The sequence below is a fragment of the Aspergillus udagawae genome, assembly GCF_001078395.1.
Source record: "Aspergillus udagawae IFM 46973 DNA, scaffold_3, whole genome shotgun sequence".
Taxonomy (NCBI): domain Eukaryota; kingdom Fungi; phylum Ascomycota; class Eurotiomycetes; order Eurotiales; family Aspergillaceae; genus Aspergillus; species Aspergillus udagawae.
This window is the reverse complement of record NW_025091266.1, coordinates 405,335-424,091: the sequence shown is the minus strand read 5'-3', so window position 1 is coordinate 424,091 and position 18,757 is coordinate 405,335. Positions and strand designations below refer to the sequence as shown.

General features: G+C 51.2%; 5 protein-coding genes across 5 annotated transcripts; 3 read left to right on the top strand and 2 right to left on the bottom strand.

Annotated features, from left to right (window-relative positions):
- Positions 1-3,038: 3,038 nt before the first annotated feature.
- Positions 3,039-4,637, top strand: Aud_004004 (putative APSES transcription factor Xbp1; the record flags this gene model as incomplete). The annotated part of the gene is made up of 4 exons (XM_043288950.1): positions 3,039-3,375; positions 3,436-3,551; positions 3,599-3,683; positions 3,739-4,637. The coding sequence occupies 4 exons, from the start codon at positions 3,039-3,041 to the stop codon at positions 4,635-4,637; spliced, it is 1,437 nt and encodes a 478-aa protein (XP_043144885.1).
- Positions 4,638-5,724: 1,087 nt separating this feature from the next.
- Positions 5,725-11,144, bottom strand: Aud_004003 (DNA topoisomerase 2; the record flags this gene model as incomplete). The annotated part of the gene is made up of 4 exons (XM_043288949.1): positions 5,725-7,572; positions 7,630-10,599; positions 10,680-11,000; positions 11,070-11,144. The coding sequence occupies 4 exons, from the start codon at positions 11,142-11,144 to the stop codon at positions 5,725-5,727; spliced, it is 5,214 nt and encodes a 1,737-aa protein (XP_043144884.1).
- Positions 11,145-13,434: 2,290 nt separating this feature from the next.
- Aud_004002 (putative GTPase activating protein (Evi5)) lies at positions 13,435-16,238 on the top strand (the record flags this gene model as incomplete). The annotated part of the gene is made up of 3 exons (XM_043288948.1): positions 13,435-14,444; positions 14,503-14,859; positions 14,912-16,238. The coding sequence occupies 3 exons, from the start codon at positions 13,435-13,437 to the stop codon at positions 16,236-16,238; spliced, it is 2,694 nt and encodes an 897-aa protein (XP_043144883.1).
- A 172-nt stretch (positions 16,239-16,410) lies between these two features.
- Positions 16,411-16,907, bottom strand: Aud_004001 (uncharacterized protein; the record flags this gene model as incomplete). The annotated part of the gene is made up of 3 exons (XM_043288947.1): positions 16,411-16,598; positions 16,657-16,768; positions 16,833-16,907. 3 exons carry the CDS (start codon positions 16,905-16,907, stop codon positions 16,411-16,413), a joined length of 375 nt encoding a protein of 124 aa, XP_043144882.1.
- A 704-nt stretch (positions 16,908-17,611) lies between these two features.
- On the top strand, positions 17,612-18,597 carry Aud_004000 (SDR family oxidoreductase; the record flags this gene model as incomplete). The annotated part of the gene is made up of 5 exons (XM_043288946.1): positions 17,612-17,687; positions 17,736-17,794; positions 17,843-18,217; positions 18,268-18,465; positions 18,514-18,597. The coding sequence occupies 5 exons, from the start codon at positions 17,612-17,614 to the stop codon at positions 18,595-18,597; spliced, it is 792 nt and encodes a 263-aa protein (XP_043144881.1).
- Positions 18,598-18,757: the final 160 nt, after the last annotated feature.

The window sequence follows — 18,757 nt, the reverse complement described above, 5'->3', positions numbered from 1 at the left end:
CGGGCATACTTGACTGCGTGCTGTATGTCATGCGATGCCATGTATAATGCACATTGATTAATTAAGGAGTTACCTAGGCTCCAGTGCAACTCCAGGTTGTATGTAGGTACAGTCCAATGTAACATGAGAGTCCCTGACACATGGGTTGGGAGGTTGGGAAAGAGACTTCGATGCATCATACTTCGTACCTCGAGGTCACGGGAGGCTGGCTTGTTTGTGCTGTTTGCACTATCAATAGACCAGGACCTGGGCTGGACCTACTTGCTCTCTTTGACATCGAGTCTCCCATCAACTTCAGGTCAAATGTGACTGACGATCTGCGCAGGCAGGCTAACTGAAGTCGTTGTAATATCTATTTTAATCCTGTCGCGGTCTGACTTGCAGAAGATGGCATTGGTCGATGCCGCATCCTATGCCGTCCGCCACATACGAGTAACAGCTTTGAAGCCATGTTTTGACTCTCTGATTTCGTTTTGAAAGCAAAAGAATAGGCTGGATGTTCATTCCATGGCGAAAATAAAAATGGTTCCTGACAGATGTAGTCCATGTTTCGGACGTTGAGCTTCTCTCTCACCTTCTAGATCCTCCTTGTCTCAAACTTGAGAGGCTCTGGGAATGGCAATCGCAGCTGATCGATACTACCGGATACTGCCACTGACTTTGGCCGGTGATGGCTAAGAATATTTGCTATTGTCTTGAGTTCAAGCAAGACATCACTCTCTGTTGATTGGGATGAGGCTGGAAAACAACGTCGCCAGTCGCCATGAACCTATCGCCCCCAAGCTTAGCTGCGGCTCTGAAGAACCGTTGACAAACCAATGCAAAGCCTTCAAAGAAGAAATTTGAAAGGATGGCAAAGACAGAACTGTCGACAAATCAACGAAACAAGCAGGTCTTCCCATAGACAGGCCATCAAGCAAGAATGACGACTGGTACGCCACAGAGGTTGTGGACCTACTGCAGAGAACCTGCATGGAATGTTCCTTTGAAGGCTGTGGTCATATAGGCAGAGTCTGCAAAACCTGCGTCTCTGATGAGATAACTGGCCAGTGAGAGCTATGTTCGTCCATAGCGGTCTGTCGGAACTAAAGCCGGCAAGTTGACCAACGGGTGTCACTTCCAGGGAGCGAGGCTAGTATGGCATGTTCATGTTATCGCGATGTCGTCTGACGGGGGGAAGCAGGGGAGTGGAAATAGACCTGACTACATAATTTTGGGAGCTCTGTTGGTGTAACAACTGTTATTGTGCTTGTCACTCTTTCTTCGAAGGCTAGCTCGGCTTCATCCAAGAGCTATCTGATTCTGAAATGTCTATCAACCACGGCAGCACAATTTTTTGTTCAGTTTTTGAGTTGTTTCTAACCGGATCCGACTCGGATGGAGCCAAGCTCGCCCTTACGGGCAAATTTACGGGCAATACTGGGTCTCACCTGGCTCAAGTGGCTGATTTAGTAGGAACTCGTTGGTTGAGAGCAAAAGCAGCTTCCCGTCGTACAGGAAGAAAGCGTCATGCAGCTATCCGCGGTCTCAGACCTCCCTACTGCCCGCCTCGTCGAGCCATCGCTGTAGAGCCCGTTCGTTCATTGGCCATTGTCGTCCGGTCAGGTCTAATCTTCCGGATGATCTAGCGGTTGATACCATCTTCTAAGGTCGAGGTCATCGACATGGATGGTCGATATCAAGTTGCGAGGGCAAAAAAAGTGACCAAAACACTATTTCGCCAACCGGGAACGGGAACAACCATAGATGGTCAACAAAAAAAAATAGTATTGCGGTACGAAAGTCTGTCGATACCCTCTTTTGTTTTTCAAGGCTACCTTGTCCCTTTGCGGTCTACGCTCGTCAGACCGCTGTCTCCATCTGTTTGCATGGTGGGGATCTGGAGCAAGAGCAGCAATAGACATGGTCCAGCTATGCAAGACCTCCACATGGTGGCAGTCGTTCCTGAAACGTGATCTACCATGTCTCTTCGTTAGGCCTGCGTCATCTCTTGGTCTTGGGTAGCTGCAGATCAGGAGTGGAACAGGTGAAGCCTCGAGAGATTGGAGGGCATGCGTGACTTTTGATCGAGCTAGTAGGGGTCACAGGTCATGACCGGGCACTGAGAGGGGAGGTGGAGGAAGAGGAAGAGAGAGGAAGGGGAGCAAGCTTTCTGTCATTGCCGAGCGGGCGCTAATTGAAGCTCTGTTGCAACCGAACCGTTGTCTGGTTATACCTTGGGAGTACCTGCTATACTCTAAGGGTGCTTGAGGTAGGGCAAGTCTGGACTCGCCATCGCAGCCTGGCCAATCTGAACGTGCACCTCGTGATGAATCCTGGGTCCAAGTACCGGTGAGGTTGTTCTCATGCCGAAGACTTCCCACCTCAATCTAAGACATCCGCAACCCAGACGTCTAGATCCGGAGCCGTAGGCCTTGGTTCACCGCTGCCTCCCGGTCATGGAACATTGCCTCGAAAAAGAGGATTTTGCACTTGCTGAGATGACTTCTCAGTCTGGCTGGCCGAACAAACAGAGTATAGCCATTTGGGCAGCATTCCTAAGACGCCGTCACTTGTATCCACTCTTAGAAGGGGATCCAATTCAGAACAAGCCTCCTAACAAAGAACTGAAAAGGGTGTCGCCCACTCGTCTCTTGTGAGGGTCTCTTACATTCTATTTTCTAATCTGGCTCTTTGGGCTAGTCCGGTGATCACCAAAAGCAGTACGGTAACCACACATTTGCGTACCCTTCGTTCCCGTCTCTGCATATCCCATCCTTTTTGTTTCCATTGTCTCTTATATTCTCCTTTGGCACTGAGCAAGACCTTCTAGAATCCTTTAATCCTCAGTGTCTTGGGGACCAGATTGGACACGATTGACTTTAGCCTCATCCTCTGTTGTTCATCAAGTCAGATAAATCCTCTTCCAACCCTGACCTTTTGTCTCCTTCAGTGTCTCTCATAATCTCCAGTTTCGAAGAGAAGGTTGTTTTCGGAAACCTCACGGAAGATCCGCAGACTCTACTTTGTTCTCAACCTTCGTTTCGAGCACTGTTTACATGGCGTCGATAGCATCCTTGTTGAATCCCCTTCCCTGCCCGAGCCAAAAATCATTACCAACTCCAACACTGACAAGCTCTGCGGCCAGTATGGCTTCTAATACGCCCCGCCCTAAACGGCCCAAGGTTGCCAAAGATGCCGCGATCTTCACAAAGGCTAAGTCCAGGGGGGAGGTCCGGTATCCCCCGTGCGAAGAGCGAGACGACGAGTTGGCTCGAAAGCACCGCGAATTTCGCATCCATCCCATGGGCGATATTGCAGAGTACGCAAGACACATACCGTATAACAGTGAGAAGAAATCGTTCCAGGAGCGGACTGGTCGGGAGAGTTTTGAGGGTGAGTCGCAGCAGCCAACACCACATCCCCAAGGGGTGTGTATGCTTACAGGCTCTCTAGTCTTTCAGTATACGTTTAAACTTCCCGGCGACGAGAAAGAATGGATTGTGATGTGGGATTACAACATTGGTCTGGTGCGGACGACGCATCTCTTCAAATGCAATGACTATTCAAAGGTACACAGCACGACTTTGGCTGCTAGTTCCTGACTGACTGAGATCAGACGACACCAGCCAAGATGCTGAATGCCAACCCTGGTCTCCGTGAGATTTGCCACAGTATCACTGGAGGAGCACTTGCCGCCCAAGGTATTTGACCGTCATTTTCTGTCTGTGTTCTCCTGCTGACTCTTTACCTTTTGAGGCTACTGGATGCCATATGAGGCAGCAAAAGCGATGGCAGCGACATTCTGCTGGAAGATCCGACACGCCTTGACACCATTATTCGGCCTGGATTTCCCATCGATGTGCATTCACCCTCAGGACCGTGGACGGTTCGGCCGTATGGTCATCGACCCGGCTATTGTAAGAAAGGCTACCGAGACGGCAAACTACTACCGCATGATTGAACTCCAGTCTCCATCTTATAGTTCCCTCCACCTTCTCCGGACAGGAACTAATTTCCGTCCGACCTCAGCAGGGAGCTCTGGGTTCGTGAAGCGACTCATACCCCGATCTCTTCAGCACCGATACCCAGATAGTAGGAGCGGCTACGGGTCGTCCTCGCCCGAGTACCATGGCGACACATACTGCGTCTCCCCAGTGAGCCCGTTCCGGAATAGCTTCACCCCCGTCAACACACCACGAAGCTCCGAGGTGATCTGCTCCGAACCACCCTCGCCGCGAGCGATGCTCGCTACCATTGCCCCGACACCCGACCGAGAACGCACAGCAGGAAGTGAGGAGGATTCTGGGTCGGACGAGACCGGCGCCTCGACCATGTACACGGAGAGTACTAGTACCGCAACCGAGGTCCTCTCCCTGGATCTTGATGACGATGACGATGATGAAGATTACCGCGAGAAGAGCGACCGAAGCGATAGTGGTTCCGTCAAGTCGTCAGATTTTGACCATAGCCGAAAGATCGAGACCCGGACCAAGCGAAAACATAGCTCTGCGCTCTTCGCGCGAGAAGTCAAGGCCGCGCATGCCTTGTTGAGTCTACACATGCAAGAAGCGACGGGCAGTGACGGGGATGAAGACCCTCTCCTGATTGCCTCGAGAGGCTTGAACAGTAGGAAGAGACGGAGGGCAACTGCTTGATGCGTCGGTCTTGATGAGTGATGATGACGAGGTCAGGTTAGAAGGACGGGGTTGGCGTTGTTTCATTTCTACTTGGTGTATCTGGTCCGGTTTGGTTTGTCTTCAGTTTACATGACACACACTCAGCAGAGACAGCACATCGAAATTGATTGATTCTCTTCTGCCCTCAGCCCTCCTGAGCAATAACTTATATGACCACCACTACCCACAGCATACCGCGACCACCCCTTTACCTCCCCCGCCCAAAAACTGTAAAACACACAGCACAACCGTCATCACCGCACTAACACTCCCACAGTCGTAGGCGTATACTCCACCCCGCAATGCGCATACAGTAGCATCTCCCGAACGTGCATGCCGAAGTTCATATCGGGTAGGCGTGATATGGTGGCCGCGCTACCTGCTGTAGCTCGTCACCGGCCGGCGGTGTCACTTTCGTCCTCCTTTGAAAACCCATATCTTGTCTTTGGATCATGGTTGCGGCTGCTGATTGATGTGCGTGGTTCGCAGCGAGTAATCCTACTGTCTAGTATCTTCGGAGCCGGTCCAAGTGGATAAGGTTGAAGGTAGACTAGTATACCCTAAAAGTATTAGCAGTGGGTCACCAGAAGACCTCGAAAATAAAAGCTTTGGCCTTCGAGATCAGCACAAGATGGACATCGTCGCATCCTTGACCGAAACAGACTTGGCTTTGATGTGTGGTTATATCGGATTCTCAATTCCTGTGGCGGCTCGAGGGACTTATGGACATCATGATGATTCCAAGAAAGTCTGGGTCTACAGGGCTCGAGCTGGATCGGGCCTTACTGCCACTGTTTCCACTTTCAGAGAATGGTGGATCGAAATCAAAGTGCTTTGAGCGTTCAGAGGTATTTGCATGGTAACGCGAGTCATATTATGTCCCAGGCATGATAGTAACTCAATATGTATGGAGCTGATCTAAATGAAAGAACCCATAGACAAGACAACACCAACGAGATGTAACCATAGAATCCAAGTAGAAGAAGAATTGCATGAAAAAAAGAAATAAAAAAGAGAACGAAGAGCGGGTATCCAGACGATCAACGCCTATGGACATTCTCTCCCTCTAGTCACTGTCCTCATCATCAAAGTCATCGCCCGAATCTCCTCCATCGTCGTCCTCGCTGTCATCCTCAATCACGTACGTCTTCTTGGCTGCCGCAGTCCGACGAGCTGGCCGGGCGGCAGTCTTCCGCTTTGGTGGCTCATCCTCCTCCGAAACGTCCATCTTGCCGGCCGGAGAGTCCAGGATGTCGTTGGCCATGGCATCGATGTCGTCATCTGACAAATCGTCGACAAGCTGTTTCTTCTTGGTGGCTGTCGCCTTGGCCTGCTTGGATGCATATGCCTTGGCGGCAGGGGACAGAGTCGTCTGCTTGAGACTAGGCGCAGGAGCAGCCGGCTTCGCCGCATCCTTCTTTGGACGGCCACGCGGCTTGGGGGCAGCTGCGGGCTTTGAGGCCGCAGCCGTGGTCGCCGACTTACCCTTTGCAACGGGCTTAGCCTTGGCAGCTGGCTTCACAGGCTCATCGTCATCGTCATCGTCATCGTCCATGTCGAATTCATCATTGACTTTGATCTCCTTGGGCTTGACCTGCAGCGATCGGCGCGGGGAGTTCTGAGGGATTAATTTGCTGTAGTCCGTCTCATCCGCATCGAAATCGGTGGATAGCTTCGAGGGCTTGGAACTGCTGACCTTCAAGCCAGAGGAGCTGCTGCTCGGCCTGGATCGCTCGGAGAAGAGCTGGCGTGAGTCGGTCGTGGAGTCACCGGTAGTGCCTCCAATGCCCTTGACCATCTTGCTCACATCGCCAAGAAGATCGTCGCCGTTATCGCTGTCGGAGTCGTCCAGGGCCGTATAGTTTGTGATTTTCCGGCTTGTCCGACTCGGCTGGGACTTGGCTGACTTGGCTGCCTCGGCTTTGGCAATCTCCATGAATTCATCGTCATCAAGGTCGTCGTCATCCTCGTCCTTCGGCTTGGGTTTCGCCTTGGCCGCGGCTCGGCCCTTCTTAGGAGCAATGTCTTCAGAATCATCATCGTCCTCTTCCTTCGGCTTAGGTGCCGCTTTGGCGGGTCCGCGGCTCTTCTTCGGGAGGATTTCTTCGTCCAAGTCGTCCATGACCTCATCCTCATCCTTTATCTTGGAAGCTGCCTTGGTTGCTGCCCCCCTGTTTTTCTTCGGTAGCACTTCTACCTCGAAATCATCATCGGAATCGCCTCCGTCACCGGAGGGAGCAGGGGCGGGAGCAGACTTTGCGGATGGCTTGCCCAAGTAGCTGAGAAGACCACCTTTAGGTTCTGTCTTCTTTGCAGCCGCTGATTTCTTAGACTTTGGAGCCGCAAAGTCTTCGTCGTCCGAATCATCGTCCAGCGCCGCCTTGCGCTTCTTGGTTGCTTTCCCCCGACCGGTGGCAGTCATGAGCTTCGCCGATGTACGGCGGCCCATGTTTGCGACCTTGCGCTGGCGGCGAGCTTCATCCTCAAGCTGGAATCGCCATTCGTTGATAAAGTCATCAAGATCGCGCTTCCAGATATCTTCCTTGGAAAGCTTAATTAAGGCGTCCATCTCAACCTCCTTGTCTCCGATCTGTCGTCGCAGTTTCTCCACGCGCTCGTGGGTTAGAGACCACAGAGGCATGCCAAGGAGATAATCGTAAGCGCTCGATAAGATCTCCGTCTCGTCGTTGCCAGACTCCTCTTCTTCCTCCTCGACCACTGGCGCGTCCTCGCCTGCCTTCACAGCGTCAATAACCTTGGGGAAGGCCTTGAAGCCATGTTTCTTCAACTCGGCGACAAGAACAGGTTTCTTCTTCTTTGAGATAACAAGGTCACCGTCAATGATCATCTGCACGAAACGAGCCTGATTGCTGAGCTTGTCCAGCTCCTTCTGAAGTTCATTGAGTTGATATTGCTAGATAGACTCCAAGTTAGCATGCCTTCCAATACGTAGGGTGCCAGAGCCACATACCTTACGACGTTCGTAAAACTTAAGACGAACTGCGTAGAATTCCTTCAAGATATCGTCGACGGAAGCGTACTTGGTGATTCGGCCCTCAGGGTCAAAAGCGACCAGATTGGTGGTTGCGATGGTCTTAGACAGCTTGAACTTCTCCTCCAATCCTTCCGACACGGCGGATTTGATGTTCTTCTCGTCCATTTGGATAACGAAGTGTACCTTGGTGTGCGTGTTGTAGTCCTTGTAGTCCTTGATGAAGGATGGCGTTTTCTCGGCCTTGATAATCTCCTCAAGTTTATCCTTGAAGTCCTGTGTCCAGGTGCGGATGGGAAGTTCAGTAATCTCCACCTCCTTGTCGCCGGTCTCCTTGATAATACCGCTGAACTTGAAGCGGTCACCTCCAAGAGCAGTGACTTCGCCGGTGAATCCCCGGAACCATGGCTGCATGGGCTTGACTGGCTCGCCGTCCATCAGCCGCTTGAGGTTGTCCACGACGTCTTCCGGGTTGTAGTTAGGAATTGAAGAACTCCAACCAGTGCCGATACCGTCAGCACCGTTGATCAGGATCAGAGGAACAACGGGAACGTAGATCTCTGGCTCAATCTTTTTGCCGTCATCCTCGTTGTAAGTGAGAAGGGGATCATCCGCAGCGTGGAACATACGACGGGCAAAGGGCGACAGCCGCGTATAGATATAACGAGCACTAGCACAATCTTGACCGCCTTGGAGACGACTTCCAAAATTACCACTGGGCTCGAGGCAATTGATGTTGTTTGATCCGACAAAAGTCTGTGCGAGACCGACGATGGTCTGCTGGAGAGAGACATCGCCATGATGGTACGCGGTCATACCGGAAACATGCCCCGCCAGTTCAACCACTTTCATATCCTTCTTAAGGTTGCGACGGAAACACGTGTACAGGACCTTACGTTGACCAGGTTTCAAGCCATCGACAACAGAGGGAATCGACCGCATATTGTCGGCCATACTGAACAGGATGAGCTCCTTGTTGATGAAGTCGGTATAGGTGATCTTCTCGACGGAATGATCCAGATAGGTTCCAGGCTTAAACTGGCGCAGCCATTCCTTACGCTCGTCCGCCTTCTTCTTCGAGAAGGCAAGCTCAATGAGCTCTGTCTCGTTATCCTGCATGGTATGGAACTCCTTCAGATGGCGGTCGAGGTCACGGAAGTAGATCTGGGCATCGTCAGTCGTGCTAGTACCCAGACCCTTGTAGTACTTGTGTTCCCAGCCGCGTTCATGCTTGTGCTCCTCTCTCCAGGCCTCATACTCGGGCATGGTGAAGAACGAGCGTTGCTTGGTAGGGTTCTTGGGATCGCCCTTCCAAACCTTAACAATAGGAGTGATGAACTCAATCAAGAATTCAGGAATCTTCAGCAGACTGGGAAATTGAGCCTGAAGAAAGTTGATGAGCAAGCCCTTAATATGACTGCCATCATGATCCTGATCGGTCATGATCATCAAATGACCGTAGCGCAGCCCGCGGGTATCGGTGTATTCCTTCTTGTGTTGTAAACCAAGGAAGTTCTTGATATTTTGGATTTCCTGGTTCTTCGAAATCTGCTCAAACGACGCATCGCGGACATTGAGTAGCTTTCCCCGCAATGGGAAGACACCGAAAAGGTCGGGTCCGACGACCGCTCGCCCAGCCATGGCAAGACCCTTGGCTGACTCACCTTCGGTCAAGATGAGAGTGCAGTGGTGACCATCCTTGGTACCAGCCTTGTTGGCATCGACCAATTTCGGGTTGTTCATGCGGGTGCGACGCCCACCATCCGTTTTCTTCAGCAACTGATCCGCCTTGGCTTGGGCGAAGTGCAGGATATTGTTCATGACTTCGGTCTTCAGGATCTTCTTGTAGAAGTCCTCTTCAAGAACACATTTGCTGCCGAACTGGCTCGACTTTGTTGTCAGCTGCTCCTTGGTCTGGGAGGTGAAGGCCGGGTTCACAATCAGAGCGTTCACAAAAATGAAGATGTGGTTTCGAATTTGGGCGGGCTTCAGCGTCGCTCCGTTCTTGTTCTTCTTCTTGACTTGGTCAGCCAACCTGGTGCAGATTTGATCCGCAATGTAGTTAACGTGGGTTCCTCCAGAGGTAGTAGCAATGGAGTTAACAAAAGACACCTGGTGAAACGAGCCGTCCGAGACTGTAAACCCGACTTCCCAGTGAGGGTCTGGACTGCAGGTGATGATTTCGTCCTTGGCGTTGGTGTCCTCTTCGCCCCGTTCTCGGCGGATGGCCTTGGTGTACATTTCCATGTACTTCTTGAAGTTCCGGACTGGGATGCGGCTACCATTCAGCTTGACAGCGACCTTGGCAGTTCCGGCCAAATCGTAGACACGACGTTTGACGAGAGCTTCAAAATCATCGTCCATGCCCTCCATTCCGAATTTGGCGTAGTCTGGCTTGAAGGTAACTTTGGTGTAATCGTCGCCCTTGGCATCGGTGATCTTGGCCTTGCCCATCTTGGACATGTTGTTGGTCCAGGTCTGCTTGTACTTTTTCTTTTGGCGGGAGTCTTGAGTTTCGATGGTGAATTCGGTGGAGAAGACGTTGCAAAGCTTAGCACCGTAACCGTTACGACCACCGGTCACCTTCTGCTGGGTGTCGTCGTAGTTGGACGAGGTTAGGAGATGGCCGAAGATCAGCTCAGGAACGTAAATCCCTTCTTTTGCATGAATCTCGATAGGAATACCGCGACCATTGTTCCAAACACTGATCTCGCCCGACTCGCGGTTGATGGTCACACGAATCTCATCCATGTTCGCGTCATTTTGCTTGTTATCAGCAGCGTTGACAACGATTTCGTCAAAGATCTTGTAGAGACCGGGCACATAAGAGACCTCCCTGTATTTCATCCCCTCCATTTCCGAATCGTAAACCCACATATATTGAGTAGTTCGTTCGACGGATCCGATATATGTATCCGGACGTTTGATGATGTGTTCAAGTTGTGTAAGCTGGTAGATAGTGCCAGTTAGCATGCTTCCTCTGCATAGTGGAAGACCAAAGTGTAGTGCAAAATCAACCACCGACTCACCTTCTGGTACTTCTCTGACGCATTGGTGGACTGTGCAGGTTGATCGCCAACGTCTCCTCCAAATGATTCGTTCTCCACGTCTGCAAGAGGCTTCGAGCCTCCTTTCTTGCTAGCAGGAGCCTTCTTGACCTTCTTGGGAGGGGTCTGGGAAAGAGAGGAGTTGTCGTCGGACATTCCCAAGTCGTCCGACAGATCATCCTCACTATCGGGCTTGGGTCGCTTTTTTGACGCGGTCGCCTTCGCAGCTGGCTTAGATGTGAGTTTCGTTTGGGTCAATTTCTTGGGCGCCGCTTTCTTGGGGGCCGCCTTTGCCTTGGGTTTCTACGAGACGACAGGTGTCAGCACGAGCTGGTTGGATTAAGAAACTGCCAGATTTTTGAGAATTCATACCGGCGCTGGCTCAGGGACGAAGTCGGAGCTACCGTCGTCCTCAAAGACGGAGCCCTCCATGATAGAGTCATCCATGATGAGGGAATGTTATGAAAGACTGGAAAAGCACGAGCGGAGAAATGAAGCGGAAAAGAAGAGGCAAATCTTGGGGGTCAACGAGTGACAAAGGGGTTAGTAGGAACGAAGAGATGCCAGAGACTAAACCTCCCGCATGCTCGTAAAAAAGGGTGAGCGAGGGATGATGACAAGGCGATGCAATTCCCTCTCAATGCTCGTCTCGTCGACTTATGTTCTTTTTTCCCTGTTGTTGACGCGCTGCTGCGGCTTGTGGTTTAGGTTGGTGCCAGAAACTGCATCGAGTTAGGCGGAACATTGTTTTTCCAGCCGAAAGTGGCGCAAAGGCAGCCTAAAATGGAAATTCCCAAACAAGGTGGCCCAAAGAGGAAGGCGCGACCCAAACAATTCCAGCAGCGCAGCGGGGAGGGGAAATCAATCACACCAAGTCAGCAGTAAACACTAAGAAACGAGGCTACCAAACGAGGCTACCATTTGTAGACAGATAAAGAGTCACATGGGTTTCGATCTATTATTAGACCTGGGGCAACCTTCTAGTTGATATCGAGCAGTTGTGAGGTTGTTTCGCTGAAAAGAGACCAAGTCGCCCTAGACAACCATGGAATATGTAGTATCATTTGCTATCAGAATCTTTGGGGTTCCTTTTGTCTGCCAGCTATACACTCATTCACCAATGTCATAGATTTCCTTCTAATATCAATTTGGGTCTATGTTAAGAGGATCTAGTTGGAGGATACACCGAGACTGATGTTTGTCAAGGTGTACTTGCATGCCTCTCAGCAATATATAATAGCCGATCTCGGTCACAATGTCTTGATGGAAGATTGACGACCAGTTGACATGCTGGAATTCATTATAATCATAAGAGTGGAAATCTATATATTACCTATCTCTCACATCTTGTTCAACTTTAGCCTGTCATTCAACCTAGTGCCCAGTATACAAACCCATATTCTATCAAGGATTTTAATGTTGGATAGGAACATCTAACACCACAATTTAGCCAGTATCAGCAGCAGAATAGCCGTAGTGGTTATCTTAAAAGTAGCAAATAGGAGTGATATTGATGAAGCTCGAGACATTGACATGTTGAGACACCAGCCAAAAGTAGCAAGTCGTGCATATCACTCTGTACTTGTAGGCCCTCTGATGCGATATTTCACTATCAGTGTACCGATATGCCTGAGCAGCCTTACTGATTAATCATAGTCCCCAATTCTCAATATCTCAAAATCATCAGAAACAGAAAACCAGGAGGACCGTATCCTTTCCCAATTCGACCGTGCGCCTTTCGGAGCGCATGGACGATGTCGTGGGGATCATTCCGACCGCTGGATATCAAATTGACCACCAGTACGGGGTACCGAATCCTTATTTTCTAGTAGTGTGTAACTCTGGTAGCTCTGATTCTGATCCTTATCGCAGTAATTCATACCCATTCAGACCCAATCCATGGTTCAAAGATCCCGAGTGCGGAGAAATGACTGGTCTTATAGGCCAGGGTGCCTGCGTGCCTTGCAGATCGGTCTTACTCCAAATTCAGGGACAACAGCAGACAGACATACTTGGATTCTTCCACTCACTGAGCCAAGAAAATCATCTCCGTCAATATTGACACCAGCAAACGAGAAAAGGCGTTTAGACTGAAATCAACAAGAATAACTATTGACAAGGGATCGACGTGGGCGAGGCCTTGACGAGGAAGATGGATGATTCGTGGTTTTCGCGTTTCTCGAACACACCAAAAGTGGGCTCGGGCTGCCCCTATTTCATCCATTCATCCTGTCATATCCCACTCTGAGTCCTAGCATGGCTGCTAGTCAAACATCGCTGTCCACTAAACCGGTCTAATTCATTATTCTAACACCCTGAGGATCCACCGTCTAGACTAGGAGTCCATAGACTCAAGTAGTGTCCTTGTCATTAGCTTAGGGAGGAGGCTTGAATCACCACCGCTACTTCTCCCACTTCCCTCGACTCCTGCTGTACTGCTTTTTTTTTCTCTCAGTTGGCTTAAGGTCTCGCGGAGTCAGTGTTCCCCACGTTCTTTTTGCTCTCGTTTCTAAAAGCTATGCTGCCGTTATTGGCGGTTTATCGGCCCTTCGTTCAGATCATTTCTCCTTATCGCTCTTTGGTTTTGGGTTAATCCTCTTCGGATATTCAAATTTCACATAGATACTGGCTGCGACCTGCAATCGAGGCCTTTTTGACCCATTAACTGTTGAGGAGCGTGTGATTAATCTACGGTGGACCATTCAACTGAATCCCTAATATAAACAGCACATCGACAATGCAGAGCTCCGACCCGATCGCGTCTCGCGCGCATCCCTCGAACAGCGTTTCCGATAACAGTGAGCCAACGCATCCGAACCATACCGACTCAATGGTGACGGTCCCTCTATCCGACGTGCAGTCTAATTCCGAACATTCGCAACCCGATTGGCGGACGCTTGATATTCCTCGGACGCCAGTTGAGTCGACCTTGCCTGGGGAGATGGAGGCATATGGTGAAGATAATGTGGAAAGGGAAACAACGCCGACCCGCGACTGTGTGAAAACGGAACTTGCGACGGATTGCACCTCGGGTGCTCGGTCTGTTCGGTCCCGTAGCAGCGAAGAATATGAACGAGGCGATGCAGTCAATTGGGAAGAGTTGGATAAAACGGAAGAGCAAGAGCCCCGTGGTGAGGGATCTGATGAATCGACTGCTCTTCTTTTGGCTCGGTTGGAGCAGGAGAACAATGCCCTAGCGACGAATCCCAAGTCTGTGAGTCAGCACCGACTGCAGGCAAGGGCATCGCGAGCGCAGTCACTGCACCAAATCAAGCGGTTGATTAACGAGGACCCTCGATCGTCTCTGCGATACTCTCAGCTTCCCCCTCCTCCCATGACTGAGCTCGAGTTCTGGGCTGCCTTGGTCGCGGATTACCCTCAAACTGCCCAGCGATTACCGACTTTGACCTCCAATAAAATCCGCGGGGGTATTCCGCCGCCGCTTCGAGGCGTAGTATGGCCCAGCTTGGCGGGAGCTCGAGATTCTGCGTTGCTAGCTGAATATCAAAGGCTGTGCGGCGAAACAAGTCCGTACGAAGGATTGATCGGAAAAGATATTGGTCGCAGTTTTCCAAACGTGGAAATGTTTCGTGATCCCCACGGCGAAGGGCAGCAGATGCTGGCTAAAGTTTTGAAGTGTTTCAGTCTCTACGATACTAAGATTGGTTATTGTCAGGGGCTGGGATTTGTCGTCGGACCCTTGCTGATGCACATGACCGATGCGGAAGCGTTCTGCGTACTAGTACGGTGGGTTTCCACTCTACCAAATATTATTCTATCTCGAGACCAGAGCTGATTGTAACAGGTTGATGGATCACTATGATCTGCGGACATGCTACCAGCCTGATCTATCCGGTCTCCATTTGCGCGTGTATCAGTTCCAGAACCTCCTTGCCCGCCACCGTCCCGCTTTGTTCGCTCACCTGGAATCCTTAAATGTGGAACCGATCTATGTGTCTCAGTGGTTCCTGTCCTTCTTCGCAGTATCCTGTCCTCTTCCCATGCTTCTTCGAATTTACGATGTCATATTCTTGGAAGGGGCGTGCGAGACCTTGATGCGTGTCGCCTTGTCGCTGATGCAGAGGAACGAGAAGAAAATCATGGCCTATTCTGAGTTTGAAGATGTGATGCAGTTCTTGCTGTCGAGGAGTCTGTGGGATACGTGAGTCTGCAGCAGCTTTGAAATTCATGCATGACCTGACTGATATGCGCAGATATGCTTGCCATGCCGACGACTTTGTCAATGACTTTGTCTCGCTGACGTCGCTGGTCACTAAGGAAAGCCTGCAGGCTTTGGAAGCCAGTTACAACCAATCGCAAGGGGTGCCGACCGGCACCACTTTTCCTCAGATGCAGGCCGCGGCGTCGAGATTCCTGGGCCGATTCTGGGCGGGATCCGGCTCTCAGACGAAGTCCTTCAATCTCAACCCCAACAACGGCAGTATGTCAGCTCGCGCCAGTGTCCGCCGGTCCGCATCCAAACAGAGCATGACCTCCACGCTTAATTCGATAGAATCGACCTCCGATGCGAGTACAGCGCCGACGGAGCTCTCAGCAGAACCACCCAAGCAACGGGCCAAGTCGGCCATGTCGCACAACAAAGACCGTGATCTGCACTCACAGATAGAGGATCTGCTGATGGCGCTAAGCGACCTCCAGCGGCAGCATGCAGATCTTACGCGGGAGCTGCAGCAGGAGCGCGAGGAACGGGAGGTGGACCAGGAGCTGGCGAAGGCCATGCTGAAATACATCAAGGAGATGGAGGCGGATGATCCGCCGATGGAGCTGATCAGCAAAGCGGAAGAGAGATTCGTGGAGGCGGCCAGCGCGAAGCGCGTTTCAATCCCCCAGACGAAGCAGCAGCTCCGCGAGGATCTCAATCGGTGGAAAGAGATGCACGAGGTCGAAGCGGGCCGGTGTCTCGATCTGACGCGTCGCATTGACGAACATGAACAAGAGAACTCATCGCTGAGAGAGCAGTTGCGCGAGGCTCGCAGTCGCATCCAGGATGGTTACCGAGATCGTCAACGCTTGGAGAGAACCATCCGGGAGCTGCGGACCATCAAAACATCGACACCCGACTCGCCACCAGAGACGTTCGGCTCGCCGACCAGTGACGCGGGAGAGAGCCGGTCGCCCAGCGGGCTCCGGGAACTCAAGCTGGGCCGGTCGAATTCACAGAAGAGCACGACCTTCAACAAGAGGTCGAGCAGCCTTGGGCTCCAGTCGGTCCTGTCGACGGAGAACCACAAACCTGCAGCGGAGGAGACGCTGCTGCTGGAGCTGGTGAACGCCAAGACGGCCGAGGCGGTGGCCAAACAGGAGCTGGAAGAAGTCAAGGCGAAGCTGGACTCGTTGAGGAAGATGATCGGAGGGCAAGGATCACTGTCACGAAGCGATTCGCGTAATTCCTTTATTGGCCGGTCCTCGTCGAGTCTCGCTAAATCAGCCACGGAGCCGGTTAATAATGGAGGAGGATTCTTCAGTGGCTGGGGGCGCCGAGCCGTGTCTTCCAACGATTCGTACGCAGAAGCCAGGTGATTGTCAGTCTGTCTTTGTTTGTTGCATTGGTGTCTGGCACGTTGGATAGGCGTCTGGTTTTTCATCTTTCAAGTATATGATACCTTATTTGTATATACTTCAGATTGTCATTTTTACGAAGTCTGTATTAAATTCATACATATATCCACTGTCCAATCATACGGAAAAGTGCTTACTGAAAAGCAGCCCAAGCCTGCAACGCCCCCATAGCCGCAACAGCCACCCCATTCGCCTTGACTCCCTTCTTGAAATACCACCCGGCACTCACCCACACAATCGCCGTCATCAACGCCGCAATCCCCTTGTTGACAGGCTCCGCCAACAGCGCTGGATTCTGCGCCCAGTTGTAGTTGATCATTGCTGCCAGCCCGTCAGCATCCCTTGCCTTCTCGTCCCAGTGGTACGGATAAGGACAAACCAGTCATGAGGAAAAAGGCACTACCCTGGTACCAGCCTGCCTTGGCGCAGGTGTAGGCTAGATTAGGCAGTTTGCGGAATTGAGGAAGGGATTGCCAGTCCCGTGCTGAGATCTTCAAGCATTTAGTATCTGCAGATGCAGATGGGGATAGGGACGGGAAGGGGGAAGGGTCGTACAGTGTGGGCTACGGAGATGAGGAGCCAGCCGATGGAGGTGGCTTTGAGCGGGGTGGAGGTGGTTGACAGGGACATTTTGGCTGGTCTGGTTTGCTTTCTGGTGATTATTGATGAGATGCAATGATGCACGAAGATAGAGAAATGAGATGGTGTTGAGTGAAATGGGCAGAGATGGTGATGATGATGATGCCAAGACCGAGTTCCTCGGCTCAGGATGATTGTGATTCGTGATCGTGGTGCTATGCTATTTTGTGTTTAGGGATATTATAGACCGTGGACACTGTAGATCAATTACTGGTATTAATCTTGTAGGAGCTTATTCTCTGTATAATACCACTGTGCTATTGTACTCCCTTCCGGATTCACCTACATTACACTCCGCTCCGGCGGGGGGGGGGGGGTTTGGGCCAAACGCGCTCGTCTACAAGAGGGCAAGAGGAGAGCTTGACAAGATGAACTTCCTGTGGGGTTGAGTGTCCGGAATGATATCTCTTCAAAATTTGGAAGAAATCGTGCATATTTTGAGATCAGTGAAGACATCAGTTCCAGGCTGATGTCTGCCGCGAATTCTACCAAGTATGATCGCGATATTGACTGCTGTGGATAGAGGAGCTCTGTGCACAAGTCTTTAGCTTCTGCATCTACAGCCTTTGTTGATAAGAGCTGATCCTTTCCTCGATTTGTCGTCGGAGGGCCTCCGATGCGGGGTTGACGTATTCGCGGGGACGATATCTTCTTGTGCGTTCAAGAGCATCTCTTCAGATTCAAGCAGATTCAAGATGGTCCTCGCAAAACCGGAGAACAAGCATGTGCTCAAGGCCTTTGACCTCACGGGAAAAGTGGCCGCTATAACTGGTAAGTTGCCAATGTATGCATACATTGGCGACAAAGCTGATCAGACAGGCGGCGCTCGTGGTATCGGATTGGAAGTTTCTCGTGCTCTGGCCGAAGCAGGCGCCAATGTATGTAATCATCCATCCCTCCTTATGATGAGTAAAGCTCATAATCAGGTCGCGTTAATCTACAACTCATCCACAACGGCCGACGCCACCGCCGCAGAAATCGCCTCCGCGAACAACGTCAAGGCCGCAGCTTACCAAGCGAACGTCAGCAACAAGGCTGAAATTGAAAGGACCATCCAGCAGATTGCCTCCGACTTCGGACGGCTCGATATCATCGTCGTCAACTCGGGGATTACCTCGAACGTCGCCGCGGAGGACTACACGGTCGAGCAATGGAAGGAGATCATGCAGGTGAACCTGGACGGCGCGTTCTACACCGCGCAGGCTGCGGCGCAAACTTTCAAGACGCAAGGTCGCGGCAACGTCATCTTCACAGCGTCTGTGAGCGCGACGCTGGTGAATGTTCCGCAAAAGCAAGCTGCAGTATGTTTTTCTCATGTATGCAACCGCTGCGAGATTGCTGACGGGAGTAGTATAATGCCTCAAAAGCGGGAGTGGTGCAGCTGGCCAAATGTCTGTCTGTCGAATGGGTGGATTTCTGCAGGGTGAATTGCATCTCACCCGGTTTCATCGAGACGGATATCCTGGATATCCATCCCAAGGAGTGGAGGGAGACGTGGTACAGTATGGTTCCTGCGCAGCGGTTTGCGGATACATACGAGCTGAAGGGGGTGAGTTTTCCTCTCATGTGAAGTACAGCGGAGCTAATTTGGTCACAGGCGTACGTGTTTTGTGCCTCGGATGCGTCGAGCTATATGACGGGGGCTAATATTGTGATTGATGGGGGATATACTCTTCCATAATGCTCATGTCTCTAATGTATGGCAGGATCCACATCTGATTCAATTCTCAGTATTGATAACTTGAAGCATAGAAACGCCAGCAACGTCATAATCATAAAGACCAACAGTGTTGAAGCACCAGATAGGGCGAAGAGACTTGCTGAAAATGATGTAGAGTGTA